The sequence below is a fragment of the Argiope bruennichi genome, chromosome 7 (genome assembly GCF_947563725.1).
Source record: "Argiope bruennichi chromosome 7, qqArgBrue1.1, whole genome shotgun sequence".
In the NCBI taxonomy this organism is placed as follows: domain Eukaryota; kingdom Metazoa; phylum Arthropoda; class Arachnida; order Araneae; family Araneidae; genus Argiope; species Argiope bruennichi.
The window spans coordinates 32146756-32167287 of record NC_079157.1 but is presented as its reverse complement, the minus strand read 5'-3'; the positions used below and the strand labels follow the sequence as shown (position 1 = coordinate 32167287).

Genomic DNA, 20532 nt, shown 5'->3' with positions numbered 1-20532 from the left:
ACATGATCTTTTTACATCTGGCTTACAGAGCTTATCTACTGCTTCAGAAAATGGCTGCAATTTTAAAGCACACATTTTATTCGTACATTAGTTGAAATGCACTTTAAATGATAAAGTTGGTAATACAGTTTCTTATGAGTGTATGAAGTCTGGTGTTTATATTAAATGAGTGTATAGTCTATATTAAATATTAAATGCATATCTTGATATTGCAGTTTCTTCAAATGTAGTTAAAAATACAGAATTAAATTGTTTAAGAAGAGCGTTTTAAATACAAAAATATCTATTTAAACATGACTCCGTAGAATATCGAACGTATCAAAACACAGATTAACTACTGTAATTTTAAAAAAAGCCTTTTTCTCGTATTTATTTTTTGTTTTAAATATATCTCTTTTTATAATATAATTTCAATCTATAAAAAAATTGACCAGCCATTAATAAATATTATGGAAAAGAATCTCATAAATATTATGGAAAGAATGTATCATGTTGATGTTGATAATTCGATTTTCAAGAGCTAAGGTTTCACTGTAACTGAGTCATATTGTGTTCATTGAAGCGATATGTAAACAAATAATTGACGGAAATTGTTAGTTTTCTTCTAATTATTCTTAATTCTTTAAGTTTGCAATGACTTTCTATTATGATCTTGTGCGGTAAAAATATGCTTCGAAATGAAAGTATTTTGGTTTCTATTATTAATATTTGTTATTTTCTGCAAATTTTCAATTGTTGTTCCCCACCCTGAAAATAATCGTTTTAGCAAGCTGTATGGATATTATCCAGACCATGATGGAAGACGGGACTTTCCGTACAGCAATACTGAATTTGAGCATGCAATTGATGACGATAGGTGTCGAAAGCCAATCGAGGCGTTAGAAATTGTTAAAAATACTAGGTATGGAAATTACAAGGGTAGACAAATAAGCTTGTGTGATTCTCCTGGAGTACCTTTAAGGGAACGGCCTGGTCAACCAACCGCTTACGGACCAAAAAATACTGTTAGAGTATTTCTAGGAATCCCATATGCTGAACCTCCCATAAGAAAAAAGGATGGATCATATCAACTAAAGGTGCAACTAATTTGTTTACTTCTCTACATACTTCACATAATAGTCTTTTCTTTTATTTAAAAAATAATGCTAATAATAATTTTTGCTCTACAATGAAAGAAATCGCTAAATCTTTCAGCCATGTGGGAAAGTTGATATGAAAGGATCTTCCATTAATTTTTTAAAACTGATAATTATGAAATGTTCTACTTTTCCATTAACAAAGTTAACCAAATATCGATACATTACGTTGAAAAGTTTTTGAACATAAGAATACATAACATCAGAATACTGTACTTAATTCACTTGTGAATGTTAATTGACACTAATAAAAAAAAATAAGAAATCAATTTACAATAAACATTTGCATTTCTTATAGAATAAAAAAAAAAGAAAGAAAAGAAACACTTAAACTGAATAAAATACTTCTATGAGGCTTGAGTTTATATTTGTATATGCAACTTGTTACATATTATTAAGACAATCTACCAATTCTTTTTTCCTATAGTCCATTAAATAAAAGTTTTTAAAAACTAAATTAAATATCAATTTATTCATAGTTATTTTAAACTTATATGTTCTTGATTGTTATTAAATGCCCCCAAAAATTCACCAGAGATGTCATAATAGTCATAGTTAAAATCAAACTATGTTTATCAATCAGATATGATTAAATTTAAAGTTAACGAAAGGAATGCATTTAGCCAAATGTCTGCCAATAGTATGCTGTTGATACAATACACAAGTATCCTTATAGTATGTATCATTCAAAAGGTACCAATATAATTAAATATTGGAACAATGAATTTAATTACATTTAAATTATAGCAATAATTTTATTTATTGCAGCAAAATATATCCAAACATGTCAGTGTAAAAAAATATAAATACTGTTTTGTTTTTTGAGTCCCAACTGCTGCTAAACTTGCATGTTTTCTATTATTGCTAACTTTCAACGATAATAAAATTTTGTTTTTTGGGAGGTTTTTGTTTTGGATCCTGTTAATGGAAATGTATCAAAATTCAAATTTTTTTTCAAAACTAATTTTTTTTTTTTACTTATAAAATTACTTTCTGCTATAGCATGAATTTGTTGACAGATTTTTCTTAAAATTGATGATGTAAAGTAATAAATAAATTACAGTTTTTTAAATGAAATGCACTGCAATTCAATTCTATTCATTTTAAAATATTGTGTAAGTAATTGAGAAATAACTAATTTTTGTTCAAGCAGGTTTATTACAGAGCAGTGATATTGATTATAAATTTTATTATAATTTGTGTTTAGAAAAGGAATGATTCTTAATTTTAATTGTATTTAAATTTAGCCTCCTAAAGAAAGAGATGAATTTCGTGACCGTGATGCCTTTGGTTACAGCAAATCATGTCCACAGAATGAAAAGTACATTAAAAAAGGCCAAGGTATCAATACTACTGATGAAGATTGTTTGTATCTGAATATTTTTACTCCTGTAAGTTTCATGTTTTTGAATTATCTCTCCACGAGTATATGGTTATAATGTTAATTAATTAAAATTTTGGAAGGGGAGGACATATCATAGATGGGAGCACTTAAAATTTGAAATGAGCTTCCATAATCAATATTGTGTTTTTTTTTAAATATTAATAGTTTATCTATTCTGAAGTATATAAATTCTGTATGATAATATGAAATTTAATATATATATATATGATTTTTAAAACTTTTTTTTTGTTATATATAAATAAAAAATAAATTTTTCTATTAGAAAACAGTAACATTTCTTTAGGGAAGAAGAAGCATGATATACAAGTGCATTTAAGTTAATTTTTATATAAATTTCATATTTCTAAAATCCATTAATCTGAAGGGATATTTGTGTATTAACTAACAATTAATTACCATAAAACTATCTCAAAGTCATGATTATTGTGACTAATAGTTAATCACCATATATGGTAAGTTTGTCTATTGATTTTATTCATTGGTTAGGTTTAAAGTTTGCCAATGGCATGTAGTTCAATCACAAGTACAGCTAATTTGTTGGATAATTATTATCATCATAGCAAGAGTAATCGACACTTGGTGCATTATGTTTATTATTTGCTTCTTTCCCTTCTGATATATATAAATATATATTCCTCTTTCCCTAAGAAGTTAGTTTCCTGAGAATTTATATCCCCCCCCCTTGTTCTTTCTATATTGCATTACTGATTATTACTATTTGAAGTTTTTTATGTAAATATTATTACAGGGTCAAATTGACATTGACAAACCTGTCCTTGAGAAATATCCTGTGATGTTTTACATTCATGATGGAAACTTTGACCATGGAAGTGGTGCACTTTTTCCTGGTCATATGTTAGCAGCTTCCCAACGAGTTGTGGTTGTTACATTCAATTATCGTTTAGGTTACTTAGGTAAGTGGTTGTTCTCATAATAATAATACATTTTTTTAATCTCTTATCCTGTATTTTCTTATAAATATTGGTTGTCATTGTCACTTTGATTTCTTAAATTTTGAAATGATGCTATTTTGATGTAAAACATTCAAAGTAGAAAACATTAGCATTAAAACAACAAAGCTTAAATATATTTTGAATAAAAATTCTCGTTGGAATGCAATGATAGATTCCTCTTATTTCCTGGATATATAAGAAAAAGAATAATTCATTTTCTTTGCTATTTGTACCTTTGATATTAATTCTAGAAATGTTTATCCATGTTCTTTTAAATATTTGAAACAATATCTATTAAATCTTTAAGATGAGTTCTGAGGGAATATTCGACCTTATTGAAGCAATGAAAAAAATAGCTGTAAAAACATTTAATATATTTCTGTTTGTTTTTAATTTCACGAAAAAAAATTGGAGCATCTATGAATTTTATTTTTATATTAAACCTTCATACTGATTTTGTAACTGATAAGCCCATTCAATTATAAAAATATCTTTTTAGGATTTTTAGCCACTGGTGATGCTAATTCTCCTGGTAATTATGGAATGCTAGATCAAGTAGCAGCTTTGGATTGGGTAAAGAAAAACATTGACGTATTTGATGGAGATCCTAACAAGATAACGCTTTTTGGCTCTGGTGCTGGGGGTGTATCTGCAGCTCTTCTTGCCATTTCTCCCCTCTCCCGGCGTAAGTATTTTATAAATAAATGAAGCCTAGAACATACTTCTGTAAAATGTAATTCCTATAATAACAAACGAGCAAGTATTATTACTTGCATTCCTATTCAATTTCAATTACAATTTTATTATTCAGATTGACAGATTCAGTGTACATCTCCAAGCTAATTTAAGCTTAATAAAATATCAAAAAGAAAAGGCAATGGGAGTACAATTAGATTCTGTTTATTAAAATGTTTGATAGTGTCTTTTTTTTTTTTTTTTCCCACATATACAAAGCAATTTATAGGAAAAATGTTGTCATTGTTAAAAGATCCAGTCTCAATATCTTGGCATTTTAGAACTCTATATCTAAGTAAATCATTTTTGAAATGTTATCTGTGTTCATGTAAATGCAATATCTTAAGATGTATACTATCTAGTAAATGGAATTGGCATACAATTTTTCTATCTTAATTCTAAATGCATTGAATTTCATATCAAATCTATTGATGGAAAGTGTTATTTTTCCATGGTGTAAGTTTCATTTTCTTCAATGAATTTGAAATGAAACAGAAGAACATCTTATTTATCAAGATTTTTTTTGTTACCTTTTATTTTAAAGAAAAATGTATTCATTTCATTAATTTCCATGCACTTTTTTTTTCTCTGCCTAATAAAATTAAATGGAATTACTTTGAATACACATTTTTATGACCAATAATAAAAATGATTTTTTAAAAAAATAAATTGTAAAAATTAGAGAAGAGAAAAAAAGAACGGTGATCAAACTGACATAATTAAATAAAAAGTATTCTGAATAATTTGATGTTGCTTCTGAATTTTGGTGTATGAAAAATTGTTAGAATGCTTCAAACAGTTGTTCATCATGATCCAATCAAACACTCTTTCTGCTTAATTTATTTCTTATTTTGAACTATAGTGAAAATTATGAGTATTTACTACAAGTCAACATTTTTAAAATTCAGTTTCAGTTCTTCCTAATCTGAAATTTTTTTTTAGATATGGTCAAAAGAGCAATAGCTCAGAATGGTGCTCCTACAGCTGATTGGGCTGCTATATCAGATCGCATTTTTATGGTCAATACGAGTCAGATTCTCGGTAACGAATTAGGTTGTGATAATCAAGATTTCAATCGTTTGGTTGATTGTGTTAGTAAAAGAAGTAATAATGAAATAAAAATCCTGAAAATGAAGGTACATGTTTTATTTACTTCTTCTGTAACAAATGCTTGAAATATTAGTTTATTTTATGTTTTTAGATTAACAAGAGTAATATTACCATTAATTTCATAATGGCAAGAAATAAAATTTGTCATCCATTCTAATTATATAGCATTGCAAAAAAAAAAAAAAAAAAAAAGCATGCGAGAGAGAGACATTAAGTAGACTTTTGGTAAGTTGATACATTTCAAATCCCCATTCCTTCACTTTTAGTCTACCAATTATAGCAGGATGATTGTTAGTACATTAAAGGAAAAGCAAAATGAAATATATAGCTGTCAGTGTCTGTGTCAATTTTGTAAAATTTATTCTATATTTTAATTTTTTAATATTTTTGTATATATAAGGGGGTTTGGGGAGGAATGGAACAGCTGCATTTATGTCTAAATAAAAATTTCTAATTTTTTTTATTAAAAAGAGCAATTATAGCCCCTTTCTTGATCATAATTGTTACACCAACTATAATTTTATTTGTGTTTAAAACAGAAAATCTGATTTTTATGCTCAGAAGTAAATACAAATTCTAATTTTTTCAATGTTTTTTTTTTCGATCTTATTATTTTTCAAATAAAAATATTTTAAATAAATAATAAACTCAAAGATATAGATTTTACAAGCTACAATCAAATTAAACTTATATGTAGCGTGCTTTATGTGATATGTATTTGAAAAAGAAATTCTGGAATGGGAGAAGATTAATTAGGGAGGAACGAGATATGCTCAAGTACATTTTCTAAATACTAAATATGCTAATAATTAAAGTCTTTAATATTACTTAATAAAATTACAGGGAGTAGACAAAATATGAAAACATCTCGTGAAATGCAATAAAAGAAATGCTCATTCTAATGAAATGTGTTGGTGGTGCTGGTGTTCTCGGCTGCTGGCCCCACCTATACAATGACTTGAATACAATGCAAAGGTCATTCGTTGTTCTATGAAGTTGCAATTGTTTCATGTCAGAGCTAACAGGCTATGAACATGGGCAAATTGTTGGATTGCATAAATCGAGTGCTTCCATATGGAAGGTAGCTGAGCTTAAATGAGTCTTGTTTTCCACTGTTTTCCACTTGTGGTCGAGTTTGCATCTGGCGAATACCATCCCAAGCCTATAATATGGACTCTTGTTACCAAAAGTGAAATGTTGTGGAGATTTTGTGATGGTTTGGGTAACCATATCATGATTTTCTGTGAGCCCCATGATAACTTTGCTAAAGAGAATTACTGCCAAAGGACTATGTAAATGTTTTGGCTGATCAAGTCTATCCCATGATACAAATATTGTTCCCCGAAGGTGATGGTGTTTTCCACTTGTTCACACACCTTGCATTGTCCAGGACTGGTTTTCTCATCAGGAGGATGATTTATCACATCTGCCCTGGCCACAACAGTAACCTGACCTTAATATTATTGAACTATTATGGTCTAAATTGGAGAGGAACGTGCATAGTCGTTATCCACCATCATCATTACTTGAACTTGCCACCTTTTTGCTTGAAGAATGGTACAAAATACCCTTGGCAACAATACAGAAACTGTATTTATCAATTCCTAAAGGACTGCAAGCTGTTTTGAACGCTAACATTTTTCCTATTCCATATTAGGCAAGGAAACTTTTTTTTAGGTTTTTCCATACTTTTCTTCAATCTCTGTAATTGTTAGGATGTTATTGTCACGTAGCTGCTTTAATATAGATCTCAATGACACACACAGAAGAAGTAGAGCTAAATCAATTTATTAACTGGACTCAGAACTGAGAATACAGTAACTGACAAATCTGCTTTTATACAAGCAGAGAAAGTTCCAGAATACCATTCTGGAGACAGTACGAAAAGTCCAGAACACTTGTCTGGTAAACTAAAGAAATGTCCAGTAACTTCTGGAACATGAAATAAAGGAAAACATAAAAGCAAGGAATTAAGTATTTACATATACTATTAATCACATCGTCTCCAGCAGGATTCGAACCCAGGTCTCTTGATCATGAGACCAGTGCCATGACCATTTGACCATGGAGATTCGACTGTCTTTCTTCAATGCGCCATTATAATACAACAGTAAATTCATGATTTTAAATTTATTAAAATATATAAGTTAGTATATACAATATTATTTTATGTAATACATATTAAATAATATAAAGCAATGACATATAACAATAAAAGAAGCCGAGTTTCCATTAATCAAAATAGAAAGCATAAAATAAGATTCCACTCTTTTTTTAAAATGTACTTAAGAGCATCAGTATATCTGTTTTATTATTCTTTATTTTTGTTAATAATGGTATCATATAAAGTATGAATACATATTGTATGTCATTCTGTATCATTTCACATTAAAAAGGAAATATTTTCTATCTAAAATCATGTTTACCATTCAATTTCAGTTAAGAGAAATTCTATTATATATATAATAAAGTAATATACAATATAATAAATATTAAGCAATGAAAAAAAATGAAGCTAAATTGTGAAAGTTATTTATTAAAGCTTTTGTCAATTTAAATTTAAAAAAAATTACTAATTTTATATTTTTTATATAAAAAATATCACAAATATGGAAGAAAAAGCATACAGAAGGACAAAAATATATTAAATAGTAGCATATTGCAACCACTGGAAATAGTTGTAAAAAAAAAAAAAAAAAAAAAAAAAACAGTTTTTGAGATGTTGAAGTACCAATAAAGATTTCAAAATCAGATCTTGTTTGGCATGTCACAAACCATAATTCATTGAATGTAAAAGATATAAAAATACAATATTTACTAATTTTAATTTTTTCAGACCTTGTCTTATTCCTCCCTTATATATGCCCATATTTTCCTCACTTAAAGAGATGTGGTACAAAAATGTCACAATTTTTAAAGTATGCAAATAAAAGCTAATTGTATGTATTTTGTTGCTGTTGTATTTTTTAAAAATAAAATAAAGAACATGCTGTTAGATTTTTATAAAATGCACATTTTAATTCATTAAATAGTGAATTAAAAAAATATTTTGTGAAATCTGTCTCACTCTCCAACTTTTCCCGATATAATGTATTTTTTAAATACTTAATAATTTTATTTTCTTCATCTTTGTGTAAGATATTTTCTGTCTTCAAAAATGGAATGAATGCAACATTATGCTTTAAAATAATGCTCTTTCTCTTTTAATCATGCATGATATTTACTCTAAATGATGTGTTTATATTTATATATATATATATATATATATATATATAAAGAATCTTTATTGTGATGTGCATTATCTAGTAATTTTCATTTAGTATCATTTGGCTGAATTTATTTGAATTTATATAAAATGTACAACTCTTTAATCTTTAAAATAAAATATAATCTTAAAGCATGAAAAAAATGAACTAATATTTTTTCATATAACAAAATTATTGCAAATGAGTATGTATGGACTTTCTTTCCTTATCATTTCTTTATTGCAAATAAATTAATCAAATCTAAATTTATTTATTAATAGCCTCGCATTGGGTGGTTGCCATGGGGCCCTGCGCTTGATAATTTTACAAGACGTAGTGTTGAACAGTTTCTACCATTGTCACCTACTGATTTGCTTGAAAGAGGAGTTCTTTTTAACAATGAATTTGCTTTCATGACTGGTGTTAGCAGAGATGCTGGAGCTCCTATATTTTGTGAGTCATTTTTTTAATAATTTTTGTGTTTCTTTATCAATTTATGAAGAGGATGTAATCAAATTATCAAGCTATAAACAACAGTGAAATTCTACACAATACTTAATTGAGTATATTTATACATTTGAATAAAATTATATGTTCTGTAAAAAATGTTGATGAGTTAAAATCAATTTTATTTTATTCAACTTTAAATCATAATAACTATTCATAGTAATTCACACATTTGTAAATTGTTTTTTATAGCTCTTATGCATGCTCAAATAATTTTTTCTTTAATTGTGTGATATTAATTAAGAATAATTTGTAAAAAAAAATAGATAGTATTTTTGGTTACTTTATTTTTGTAAGGTATTTACATTTTTTATATATATATATATATATAGGGGAAGATTATGTTTTTACAAAGGATTTAGAACTTACAGAAGAAAAGTTCAATAAGAAAATCAGAGAATTCATGAAAATGTACAATTATACTATTAATGCCAATGGAATTTTTGATGCTATTCATTTTATGTACAGCCCCCCAGTTGATCCCACAAATAAAATGTTGCTAACTCAAGCTTATATACATGTAAGTAAAATATATCTTTTCTTCTAATTCTATAGTTGTTTTTTTTTAGTTCAAAAATTTATAAAATCATATACAGTGAGTGGTGCTTAAGGTGTTCACAGTAATATGATGATGATTAATGATATAATTCAATTTATTCTATTCAGATCTTCTGACTTTGAACTGATGTATTCATATGCACACTAAATTATTTGTTTGATGTTATCTAGTTTGAAATAGAGAATTGATCACTTTTTATTTTCATCCACCATTAATTGTTTTGCTTCACTTGTAGCAAAATAGTTAATGGTGGATTTGTAATTCAATCTTCCCATAGGATAAGGTTCGCATTCTTTTGTCTGGGCTAAGGTGATCTAAATCGGTTTAAATAAATAACTTAGTTGCCATATCTGACTTAGAGCCTGTTGGGTACTCATAAATGGCTATTGCCTATGATTGGATTGCATAGATGAAATGGATAAGGAAGAATTGATTTGAGTTTCAAGGAGAAAATTGAAATGCATAGGCATAAAAGAGTAGATGCAATGAATTCTGTGACACAATTTAATATTTCATTGACTTTTCTTCGTAAAATTTTGAAAAATTATGAGCATTACAAAGACATGAGCATTGTTGATAATTCCAGTGTGAATGAATGAAATTCTCCAAAAAATGTCAAAATGAATCAGGACATTTGATATTTTGAAATCCAGTATGCAGCAGCATCCAGCAAATTTTTAAGAAAGCAGTACAATTGTGAAGATTATAAAAGTGAAAAATGGATTAATTGTTAATAAACAGCAATTAATAGATGCTTTTGACTGTTATTTTTTAAATAAATGATGCATAGTATTTTTATTCTTCTTTCCCTTATTGTCATTAAAATATAATTGATTTTGCTCTATTCAATTATTGTTAACAGGTTCTTAATGTTATCAAAATTTTTTAATCTGGAAATGATATATATATATATAATTGTTACATGCCTGTAAAATTGCTTCTCAGCACGTTTGGTTCTATCACCGTAAAGACTGATTTACAATAATCTGTATTGGATGCTGCTCGGGTGTTGAGCCAGTGATCCCAGAGTTTGGCAACAAAATAGATAATGCTGGAAACCTCGAGAATTTTAACGATCCGTCTATTAGGAACCAGGGTATGCCTGTTTTACCTAGAAGGCTCTCGATCTACCTCCCGGGAACTATCAAGCTGCAAGATGTCAGAGTCATAGACAAGTAATGAGTCTTCGAGAGGATAGCAAAGCAACGGCAGAATGCCAGCATTTGTGGAGCTGAAGCTAGTGCTAACCTGAGCTGTGTGCCGAGTCCTGTTGTCTATTGTGGAAGCAGCATTGAGTCCTGTGTGGAGTAGCCAGTCGTATAGTAGTGAGTTGGCAATTAGTTACAGCTAAAGGGAGGAGATAGTGGAGAAGTTCAACCATTTGGAAAGACCGTAGAGTGAAACTCCGAGGATCTCCTCTCCTTCTGAATTCTGTCTGGCCGCTTTGTGTGCTGTGGTCGATTACTACTTGTGGGTTACAGTTTGCTGTAGCGTGCTCTCCTATGTTCATCTCAGCTGTAAATACTTGTTGTCTTTGTGTTAGTATCTTCGTGTTAAATAAACGTTTTTTTTTTTTTTTTTTTTTTTTTTTTTTATTGAGGTCTGCTGATTGTTCTCACACCATACAGCCACTACAGGTGAATCCGGTGATCCATAACAATATATATATATTCAAATTCAGTATTATTCTGACTAAAAATATTGTTTCTTATTGTAAAAGTAGAGATGGAAATTGTTTGATTTAATTGTTTTCTATTTGCAGTTACTTACTGATCGCTATTATGTTGCACCTATTGACAAGACTTTAGAACTCATGCTAAAAAATAAAGTTCCAACTTATGCATATGTTTTGAATTACACTCTGCAAGGTTATTCTTTACCTATCAAAGGTACTGTTTAAAAATTATTTCTCCTTAATTAAAAATGTCAACTGAAAATTTTCGATTTTCTAAATATTGTATTAAATCTATTTAATAAATAATGTAAACGATTTTCTTCCATGATTGTTTTTCAGATGTAGTTTCGCCAGAGATTGATTATCTACTTTTGAGTGGCGCTCCTTTTATGAACCCAAAATTCTATCCTTCTTATTTAAATCTAAATCAAGCAAGATGGACTGAGGCTGATCGAAATATGAGCCAATTTATGATGGAAGCATGGGCAAACTTTGCTAAAGAGGGGTAATTTTTGTTTGAAATCCTGTTCTTATAAATATCAAAAATTCTGCCTTTTACTCCAAAAAAATTCTCTAATTCATAGATATACATTTTCTTCTCTAATTTCATAATGTCAAAAATACTCCTCTCATTTCCAGACAAATAGAATCTGTCTTTGTTTTTTGGCTTGATTGCAGTAATTTTTTGAGTTGCTGTTAATTTATATGCAATCAAACATTTTATATATTTCATTTAAAAAATCCTCCCAATATATATATATATATATATATATATATATATATATATATATATATATATATATATATATATATATATATATATATATATATACCTAACATAAGATAAACATAAAATCTTTTCCAGATTTCAAAAAAAAAAAAAAAAAAAAAAAGAGAGAGAGAGAGAAAAAATTATTATAAGCAAATTATTATAATTTGACATATGGTTATTTTGGTGTAATGACTTTTATAAAGTTTTTAGTAAAGCTACTTGTGTATTAAATTTCTCTGGGAACACCTTTAATTGCTCAGAGAATATTAATTCTTTATTCCAATTCTTGTCATGGATTGTCCAACATTTTAGAAGTCACACTAAACCCATATCTACAATCTTATATCATTATCTACAACGGGCATTGAAATACTTTGTCCTTTATATAACTCCAGAATTAATATTGAGTAATAATAGTTGGCTTAAATTCAAGAATCAAAGAACTCTTTGCGTTTTTTACTTCATTGACGCCATTTTGATAGCAATCAAATGTAAAATTTTTATTTCTACATTAGATGCACTATCTGTTATATTAAAGAAAATTTAACAACATGATTATTTCTTGGTAAAAAGTTTGCTTTATTATATTCAGTGGTTCTTTTGTAGATTTATTTTGTAGTCTGGAAATATTTTGTGATCATCCTGTATATATTGAGCTAATATTTGGCAGAAAAACAGCATTCTTCTTGTTAAAATTTTTATGATTTCTTTTGTGCTAATATAAGGTACTTAAAGCTCCTAATTTTTATTCTTTGTAGAACTAATGCAGGGGAATTCTAAATGCAGTTATTTTGTGGGTCATCATTCTCTTCTCCTTTCTCTTTACTTATCATCTTATAGCATTTCCTTTAATTTGTAAAATTTTTTGAAAAACACGGCCTTGTTTTCTTGGAATGCAGTTTCATAATAATAGCTGCAAACTGCCAAAGTGTAACAATGTATAAAAGTGGCATTCAATTTGAAATAAAGTCATTTAGATTTTTAAAAAATGTTTATCTTGTGTGTATAATATACTGGTATATAACTGCTGTTAAATTTTTATATTTTAAATTCGAATTTTATCATTGGCCTTAAATTAGCTAATAATCAATTTTAAATATTTCTAGAAAAGAGCATTATTAGTAATTTTTACATTTTATCATCAAATTATTAATATTAAATCATTTCTTAATTTCAGAAATCCTACACCTTATCGTCTCTTCAATAATATTTTATGGAAACCTATCAATGAAAAAAATTACACATATCTAAATATAAATGCCACTAATACAACTAGCACAATGATCACTGACTACAGAGAACGAGAGAGCCGATTTTGGAACTTTTTGTTACCTTTCTTCATCGATCGAGAACCTCCGACTTTGCCTCCAACTCTGGAACCAGGTGTTGCAGAATTAAGAGTTGTAACAAGTGCCTTATGGGGAAGTGTTGCACTTGCTGCCTTGATAATAACAATTACTCTAGTCTTCTGCATTTTGTATTGCAAAATACGAAGGTACGATTCATACTAAGTTTATTTTTCTACTTTTGTTGAATCATTGCATTCATATAATGCATCGTGGATATAATATAGATTGCCTCTGACAAGTTGATGGAAATAATGCAAAAAAAAAAAAAAAAATCCATCATATTAAACAAGTCTATTTTGAAAAGTTAAGGGATAGAACTTCAATCAAAGTATGTTAAATGTTTGTGTGTTCCCCCCCCCCTTTATAATAAATGATTGAAGATATATGAATAATGTGAAAGGAAGGAAATGTGCCTAGTTCAACACAATTGTATTTATTGCAGCTGCATTATTTCACTATGATAAACATTCCATTCCTTACTTTTTTTTCCTTTCAGTAAATGCTAATGTCTATCTGTAGTTATCAACTTGTCAGAGATAAACTATAGCATATCAAAGGTTGTTGTTTCTTATTTCTAAAACTGCCACTTTTCATGTTTTGAATATTGCACAATTCTGTATACTTTCATCTAACAGTTCCTCATATTTTTATACCTTCATGTACAAGATGTGTATTATTAATATTTTTTTAACTTACAAAATCATATTTTTTTAAATCAGACTTTTTATTTTTCAATTAAGTTTTAGAAGTGTATTAATTTAATGTTTAATTTTTATAAATTATGCATTAATTTATTGTATATGCATAATTATATTTTGTTTCAATCTATAACAAAGAATATGAAAATTTAACTGACATTTTTTTTCCAAACAATTCAAAAGAAAACAGTTATTTTGTTGATTAAATAATATTTCACATATAGTATGTATTTTATTTTGTCATGGAATTTCAATTCTGTAAATTGAATAATTTTGTGATATATCTTGTTATAGACTGTTGAACTGTAATGAAAAATAAATAGCATTTAAAAAAGAATGTATATTTAAAAGAGTATGAGAGTTGCACAAATACATTAGTGATTTTAAATTTTACTGAATTTCCAAATGCTGTGAAATATTAGCACACTTTTAGCATTTGATTGTGTAGTTGCTTTGTATTCTTCCGCTTAGATAAATATTGAATATTATATGTTGCTTATTTAATTGTACAATAACTGCTTATTTTATTGTAATTTTTATTTAAATTAAAAGTATTTACCTGATGCATTCTGTTTTAATGATACATTTGTTCATATATTTTTAAAGTAATTTTATTGGTTTTTCTTTCTTGTATTTTTCACTAAATTTTCTTTTTAGTTATGTAGAATATTATTTATTATTTGTCATGTAAAATTTGAGCTATATTTCATTTTACCAGTATTTTAAAATATTATAAGTATCAAATTGGACACAGTTTTTGCAATTTACATTGAAAAACCCACTATTACTTTGTGGATTTCACATTCATTGTTACAATTTGTACCAAAGTTGTGAAATTCACTTTGCAAGAGTGAAACAATTCAAATCCATTGCAAATAATGCAATTGTTGATTTTGTAATAATTAATTTTTTTTTTTTGTAATGGCTTTATGAAAAGTCATTCCTTTTTTCTTATTAATGCAAAAACTATTGAAGAAACAAGAAATGTATTTCAATGCCTAAATGCCATTTCAAAGCATATTTTATATATCAAAAGCTAAATTATAAGTAGTTTTGCTCTTAAAAATATGTGCCTTTAACATTATGAGACATCATATTTATTAAATTTTTCTTATGATTATTTTTCTTTCTTTTCTTAATATTATATTTCTAAAAAGCAGCTATATTTATTCTTATTTATGTGTATCTGTTAATTTAATTATTTTTAATGAATAGTTTGTTTGAATACTATCCTTTTAATGTACTAGTAATTCCAAAATTAATTTTTTTTTATCTCTATATCTAAAAAATGTAAGTTACATATTTCTAAGAAATTTTAATTTAGTGAAATTTTTTTTTGATAAAATGAGTATTTTATTAAACATATCATCATTTAGAGTTCTTGTATTTAAATTTATATCAAAATGTACAATCATGTATTTTTAATTAAACAACAATGCCGTCCATTTTTAAATATGATGATAAATAAATATTTAAACCTGCTCTTGCACAATTTAATTTATAAAAGTGTGCCTTTTGAATATATATTTCTGTTATAATTAATATTTATATTGTTTACATAAGTGTTCATTTCTAATTAATTGTACTTAAAACTTATTTATATTATTTCTTAATTGTATTAGAAAAATATGGTGAAACAAATTGTATTAGCAAGCAGTTTGTGCCAGAATCAATGTTAATGAATTGCAATTTTGTAAGAATCTTTTGTGTATTTGAAGAAAATAGGAAAATATAGTATTAGTTATTTTTTGTATTATTTTTTTATATATTGTGATATTGATTATAATCTAATTTTGATTAAGTTGTTCTTGTTAGTTTAGAAACATTCCAATTCATTTTTTAAATGAAATATTTTTTTGTTTTTATTATATGTTCTTGAAACAATCTGGAGTTTGTACAAGTGTAGCTAGCCATATTTTTTTTCTTTTAGTTTGTTGTTTTAAATGCTATATATGTTATTTGTATTTTAAGAAATTATGGAAAGAATAAAATGACTTTATTGAATTTTACAATCTATTGTTTAATATTCTATTAAAACTCTACAGTCATATTTACATATATTTTTCAAAATTACAGAAATTGGGAAATATTTAATTATCATATTATTAAGATTTTATAATTGAAACACAGTGGATTCTTTTTATATTGAAGTATTTGTTCTAAATATGAGATTATAATTTTTATATTGAAGTGATACTTTATCAAATAATATTATCAAAATTTCATTACTTTAAACATTATAACACTATACATATTTAATTAGTTTTCTATTAAAACTTTTGCTTTTCATACATATCATTTATATTTCTGCATAGTTAAAAAAATTAATTGATAAAAAATATTATTTTACAATTTTATTCATGATAAATATTTTTGAAGTATTTGTATGAATTTTTTTTATAAAAAAGAAGAGTCCCTCCCCATGGATTTATGATTTATTACTATAAATTATCTTAAGCTTTTTTTATTTAACATTTTGGTAGTTATTTAAATCTCTGATTGGAATCGAAATAACTTTTATTGCCTTGCTTTCTTCTTCTCTTAATTCTTTTGCATGAGAAATTGTTAGCTGTAACTTAAGTCTGGGGTGATGGATCTTGCCTTGCATTTCTTCTGCATATGGAAATATTCTTCTTTATGGGTATGTCTTTTATTTTCTGTATTTAATTTTGAATCAAACACTGTAGTGTAGTTGACAAATTGTATGTTGTTTTTTTATGATGATATCTTATATTTCTCATTGACAATGCAACAAGATTAATGCTATTAATCAAGTACTTTGTTTTTGAAATTCAACAGCTAATATAAAGTGCTGCTTGTTTCTGTCTTTTATTTTGTTATCTTGAGAGACAATTTAAATTTCAGATATATTTAATTGATAATAATTATTATTAAATTCAAGTAGGTTAATATATTATTTTTAGACTTCTGGATTGATATTAGGGAAAACTTCCAAAATATAATTTCTAACATTGCTATAGAAAGGAAAAATAATCTAGACTCATTTTCCCATATTTGTATAATTGGAAAATGATGATTTAACTTCACTCAAATTGTTAATATGTGCATTACAACCGTTGACATTCAAATGCTTTCGCATTGCTGTGGTGAAAAGTGGATAAAAAGGAAACCAAAATAAAATGTTGTTCATAATTAATCATAATTCAAAATTATCAGAAGAGTATTCAGTGAAAAATGAACATAAGGTCAACTAAATTTGGATTTTATAAATTTAAGATGCATTAATATAAATTATTTTCTGATTTTTTTTATCATGTGTGACTTTTTAATTAAATCTAAAAGTATGACATTTAGATAATTTTAAAGAATAATTTATTTATGAATGTTAAAAAGTTTTACTTTATACATTTAGTAAAATATAATCAATAAAGTATTTAGCTGATTTCATTACAACTTTATGTTGCAGGTAACTGCCATATATTTCATTTTATTTACTCTTTAATGCAACAAAACTTTTAAAAAAAGAAAAGAATGAAAAATGGCTTGCTTACAGTAGCAGTAACTATGGATAGCTTGGGAAAGTTAAATTTATTGTGGTATAGATTGGAAACCATTCAGATTTTATTGCTTTGTGATAAATTTCTTTGATTTTTATATCGGCAATAAAATAATATGATAAAACACTTTTAAGTATTATGAACTTTGAACAGCAATTATTATAAAATAAATTAATAAAAATAAGAAAGTTAGAAATCTTTATTAAACGTTATTTTGGTAACAGTTATGAATATATTAAAAAACATCCTCAAAAGTCATCTTTGTTTCTTTTGACACTTTTTTTTTGTGTTCACATTTATTATGTTAAATTGTATTCATTAATGTTGTACCATATCTGCCATTCTCTGAAAATTGCTTGTGATTTTATTCAACACTAAAGTCTTTTGTTGGATGGAGTAAGGCAAAAATTTTGCATAAAAGTTCTAGTAGTTTCAGAAAATGCAATGTTGATTAGTATCTCATAGTTATTACAGTATCATTTAAAAAGTGTGGATTAAAATAATTCTAAATAAAATAGAAAAAAAAAAGGCATAAATTGGGAATAATAGAAGACAAAATAAAATGGATAAATGTTTCTGAATATAAGGATTGATTAGATAAGGTTCAGCAATTGGTAAACATTCATTTCTTTTCTTGTTTTAGTTTCTTAACAAGCTACTGAATCTCTTTTTATTTACAGATTAATAATTTTAAAATTTTATTCTTGTCAATTATTTCTTAATCTCTTCTGGATATTTATTTTCATTGATATAGTCATTCTCTTAACTAGAATACATTAATTTCCATTATTCTTCCATTAATGTTTCATAACTTTTTTATTTTCTTTAGTAATACTGTAAATTTGATTTGGTTGAGTACTTCAGAATTTATTGCATAAATGAATGGAATAATTCCTTTCACCATATCTATATTAGTTAACACTGTTGATGATAAATTTTATACTTAGAGTTGAAAAATGATTAATAACGGCCTCAAATAATTTTTTTTTTATAACGCTGTTTTCTATTTTTTTTAACATATTATTTTTATACTTGTTACTAAAAAATATTAGTAAAATATTATTTGAAACTTTTTGGTTCAGTCAAAAACAACTGAAATTCAAACACTTATTAAAATTTAGTGAAATCTATAATATTTTTAATATATATTAATAATATTTAACTATACCATCTATACATATTAATTTAAAAAATTATTTTAAAATTGCTGTATTAATTTTTTTTTTCTATTTCCTTGCCTTTTGGGTGAATCTTTTATAACTATAAAATAATGTTTGCATGTTAATCAATTGTTAATGAATATATTTTATTAAATTTATAAATGCTTGCTTTCTTTTCTTCATGTAGAGGAAAGAAACCTGATGACCTTGATACATCTCGTGAAGTCATAGTGAATTATACTGCCTCTATGCAAGAAGATACTCCTGTGTAAACAATGTGTGATATTTGTTTCTAATATCTTGTTTGCGCATTTTTTTTCTATGATATTTTTAGTTTGTTTTTCTGAAATACTTTCTTCGTGATATTGATAGCGTATTTCCTCTTTATTTCTAAACAAAACAGTGTAGTATTATTATATGTGAGCCCAAGATACTAAGCATTCTAAAACCATAAATAAAATTAATTTTTGTATAGATATAATACAGTAGCTGTGCTTAATGTGGTTACTACAGGATGTAAGACAGTTTATAACATTAATCAATTATTAAAATAACTGAATTTTTAAATATTACTTAACAATTCATTCATATATTGTTTGTACATATATTATTTTGAAACTTTGTTGAATCATGCTGCACTTCGGTTTTAAAATGGAAAGTACTTAATTTTCTTCATTGTTCGTGGTGGGTTTTCTTCAAAACATATACCCACTTCAGAATCATCATCATTTATTACTTGGTACTGATTATACATATACGAAATCGCAATTTAAAAAAAAAAATTTACAATTAGAGAGTCGTAAAATTTTTATCTACACCACAGCACAGCGTTGATGCATTTTAAGTAAATTTTCATAACTGTTAAGTATTTTAATTTTGTATTTGACATTCAAAACCAATATTTTAAATTCATTTTTCTTTCATAATTCATTTATAATTAATAGTGGTTTATGGCTGTTTGACGGATTTCATGCCAGGCCTTGCATCGTAACTGTCCCTTTAAACAATCTAGAGTGCTCTAATCCAGAAAAAAGAATGTAAATATTATATCTTTGGACAAGTCATTTCCAAATGGTCTTGAAAAATTGATCATTTCTCTATTTCAAACCATTTACCATTAAACAATGTAGTGATCACTCTAAGAATATATTTTTTTGTACATTTGAAGGATTTTGATAATATAAATTTGCTAACATTAACTGTGATCACATTAATCAGTGTATACTATACTCATTTTTGAAAATGAATTAAAAATCAGACATTATTATTATAGTCCACAGGATAAGGGTCCACAAGCAGTTGTTAAATTCTGTATAAATTAAATGAATTAGCTGAATATAATAACCAGATAATTTTAAAAAAATTTCTCAGTTTGTTTGCTATCTATAAAAATCAGACATTATTTAAAGCCTTTCTCTTTTTTTTATTAACCTAGAATTGTCTGCCATTTTTATATATTCTAGATCTAGAAAAAGAAACTTAAAATACTTTTCTACAAGAAGATTTTTTTTTTTTTTTTTTTTTTTTTTGCTTAATTGAAAAAGACTTTAAAGGCATAATTTATGGATGCAGAGTTTTTTTTTTTTTTAAAGTTCATTAATTGTTATACCAAAGAACAGCTTTATATTGTTTTCAAGTATTTATTGTGTTTTTTTTTGTTGTTGTTATTGTTATTGTGATGTACTTATTATTTGTGATGTGAAACTTTGA

General features: G+C 26.3%; 1 protein-coding gene across 1 annotated transcript; it reads left to right on the top strand.

The window, feature by feature from the left end:
* Positions 1-561: 561 nt before the first annotated feature.
* Positions 562-20255, top strand: LOC129976351 (neuroligin-4, Y-linked-like). The gene is made up of 11 exons (XM_056089877.1): positions 562-1076; positions 2384-2527; positions 3290-3455; positions 3994-4179; positions 5172-5365; positions 8866-9037; positions 9424-9611; positions 11413-11539; positions 11665-11830; positions 13275-13592; positions 19010-20255. The coding sequence occupies exons 1-11, from the start codon at positions 678-680 to the stop codon at positions 19092-19094; spliced, it is 2145 nt and encodes a 714-aa protein (XP_055945852.1). The 5' UTR covers positions 562-677; the 3' UTR covers positions 19095-20255.
* Positions 20256-20532: the final 277 nt, after the last annotated feature.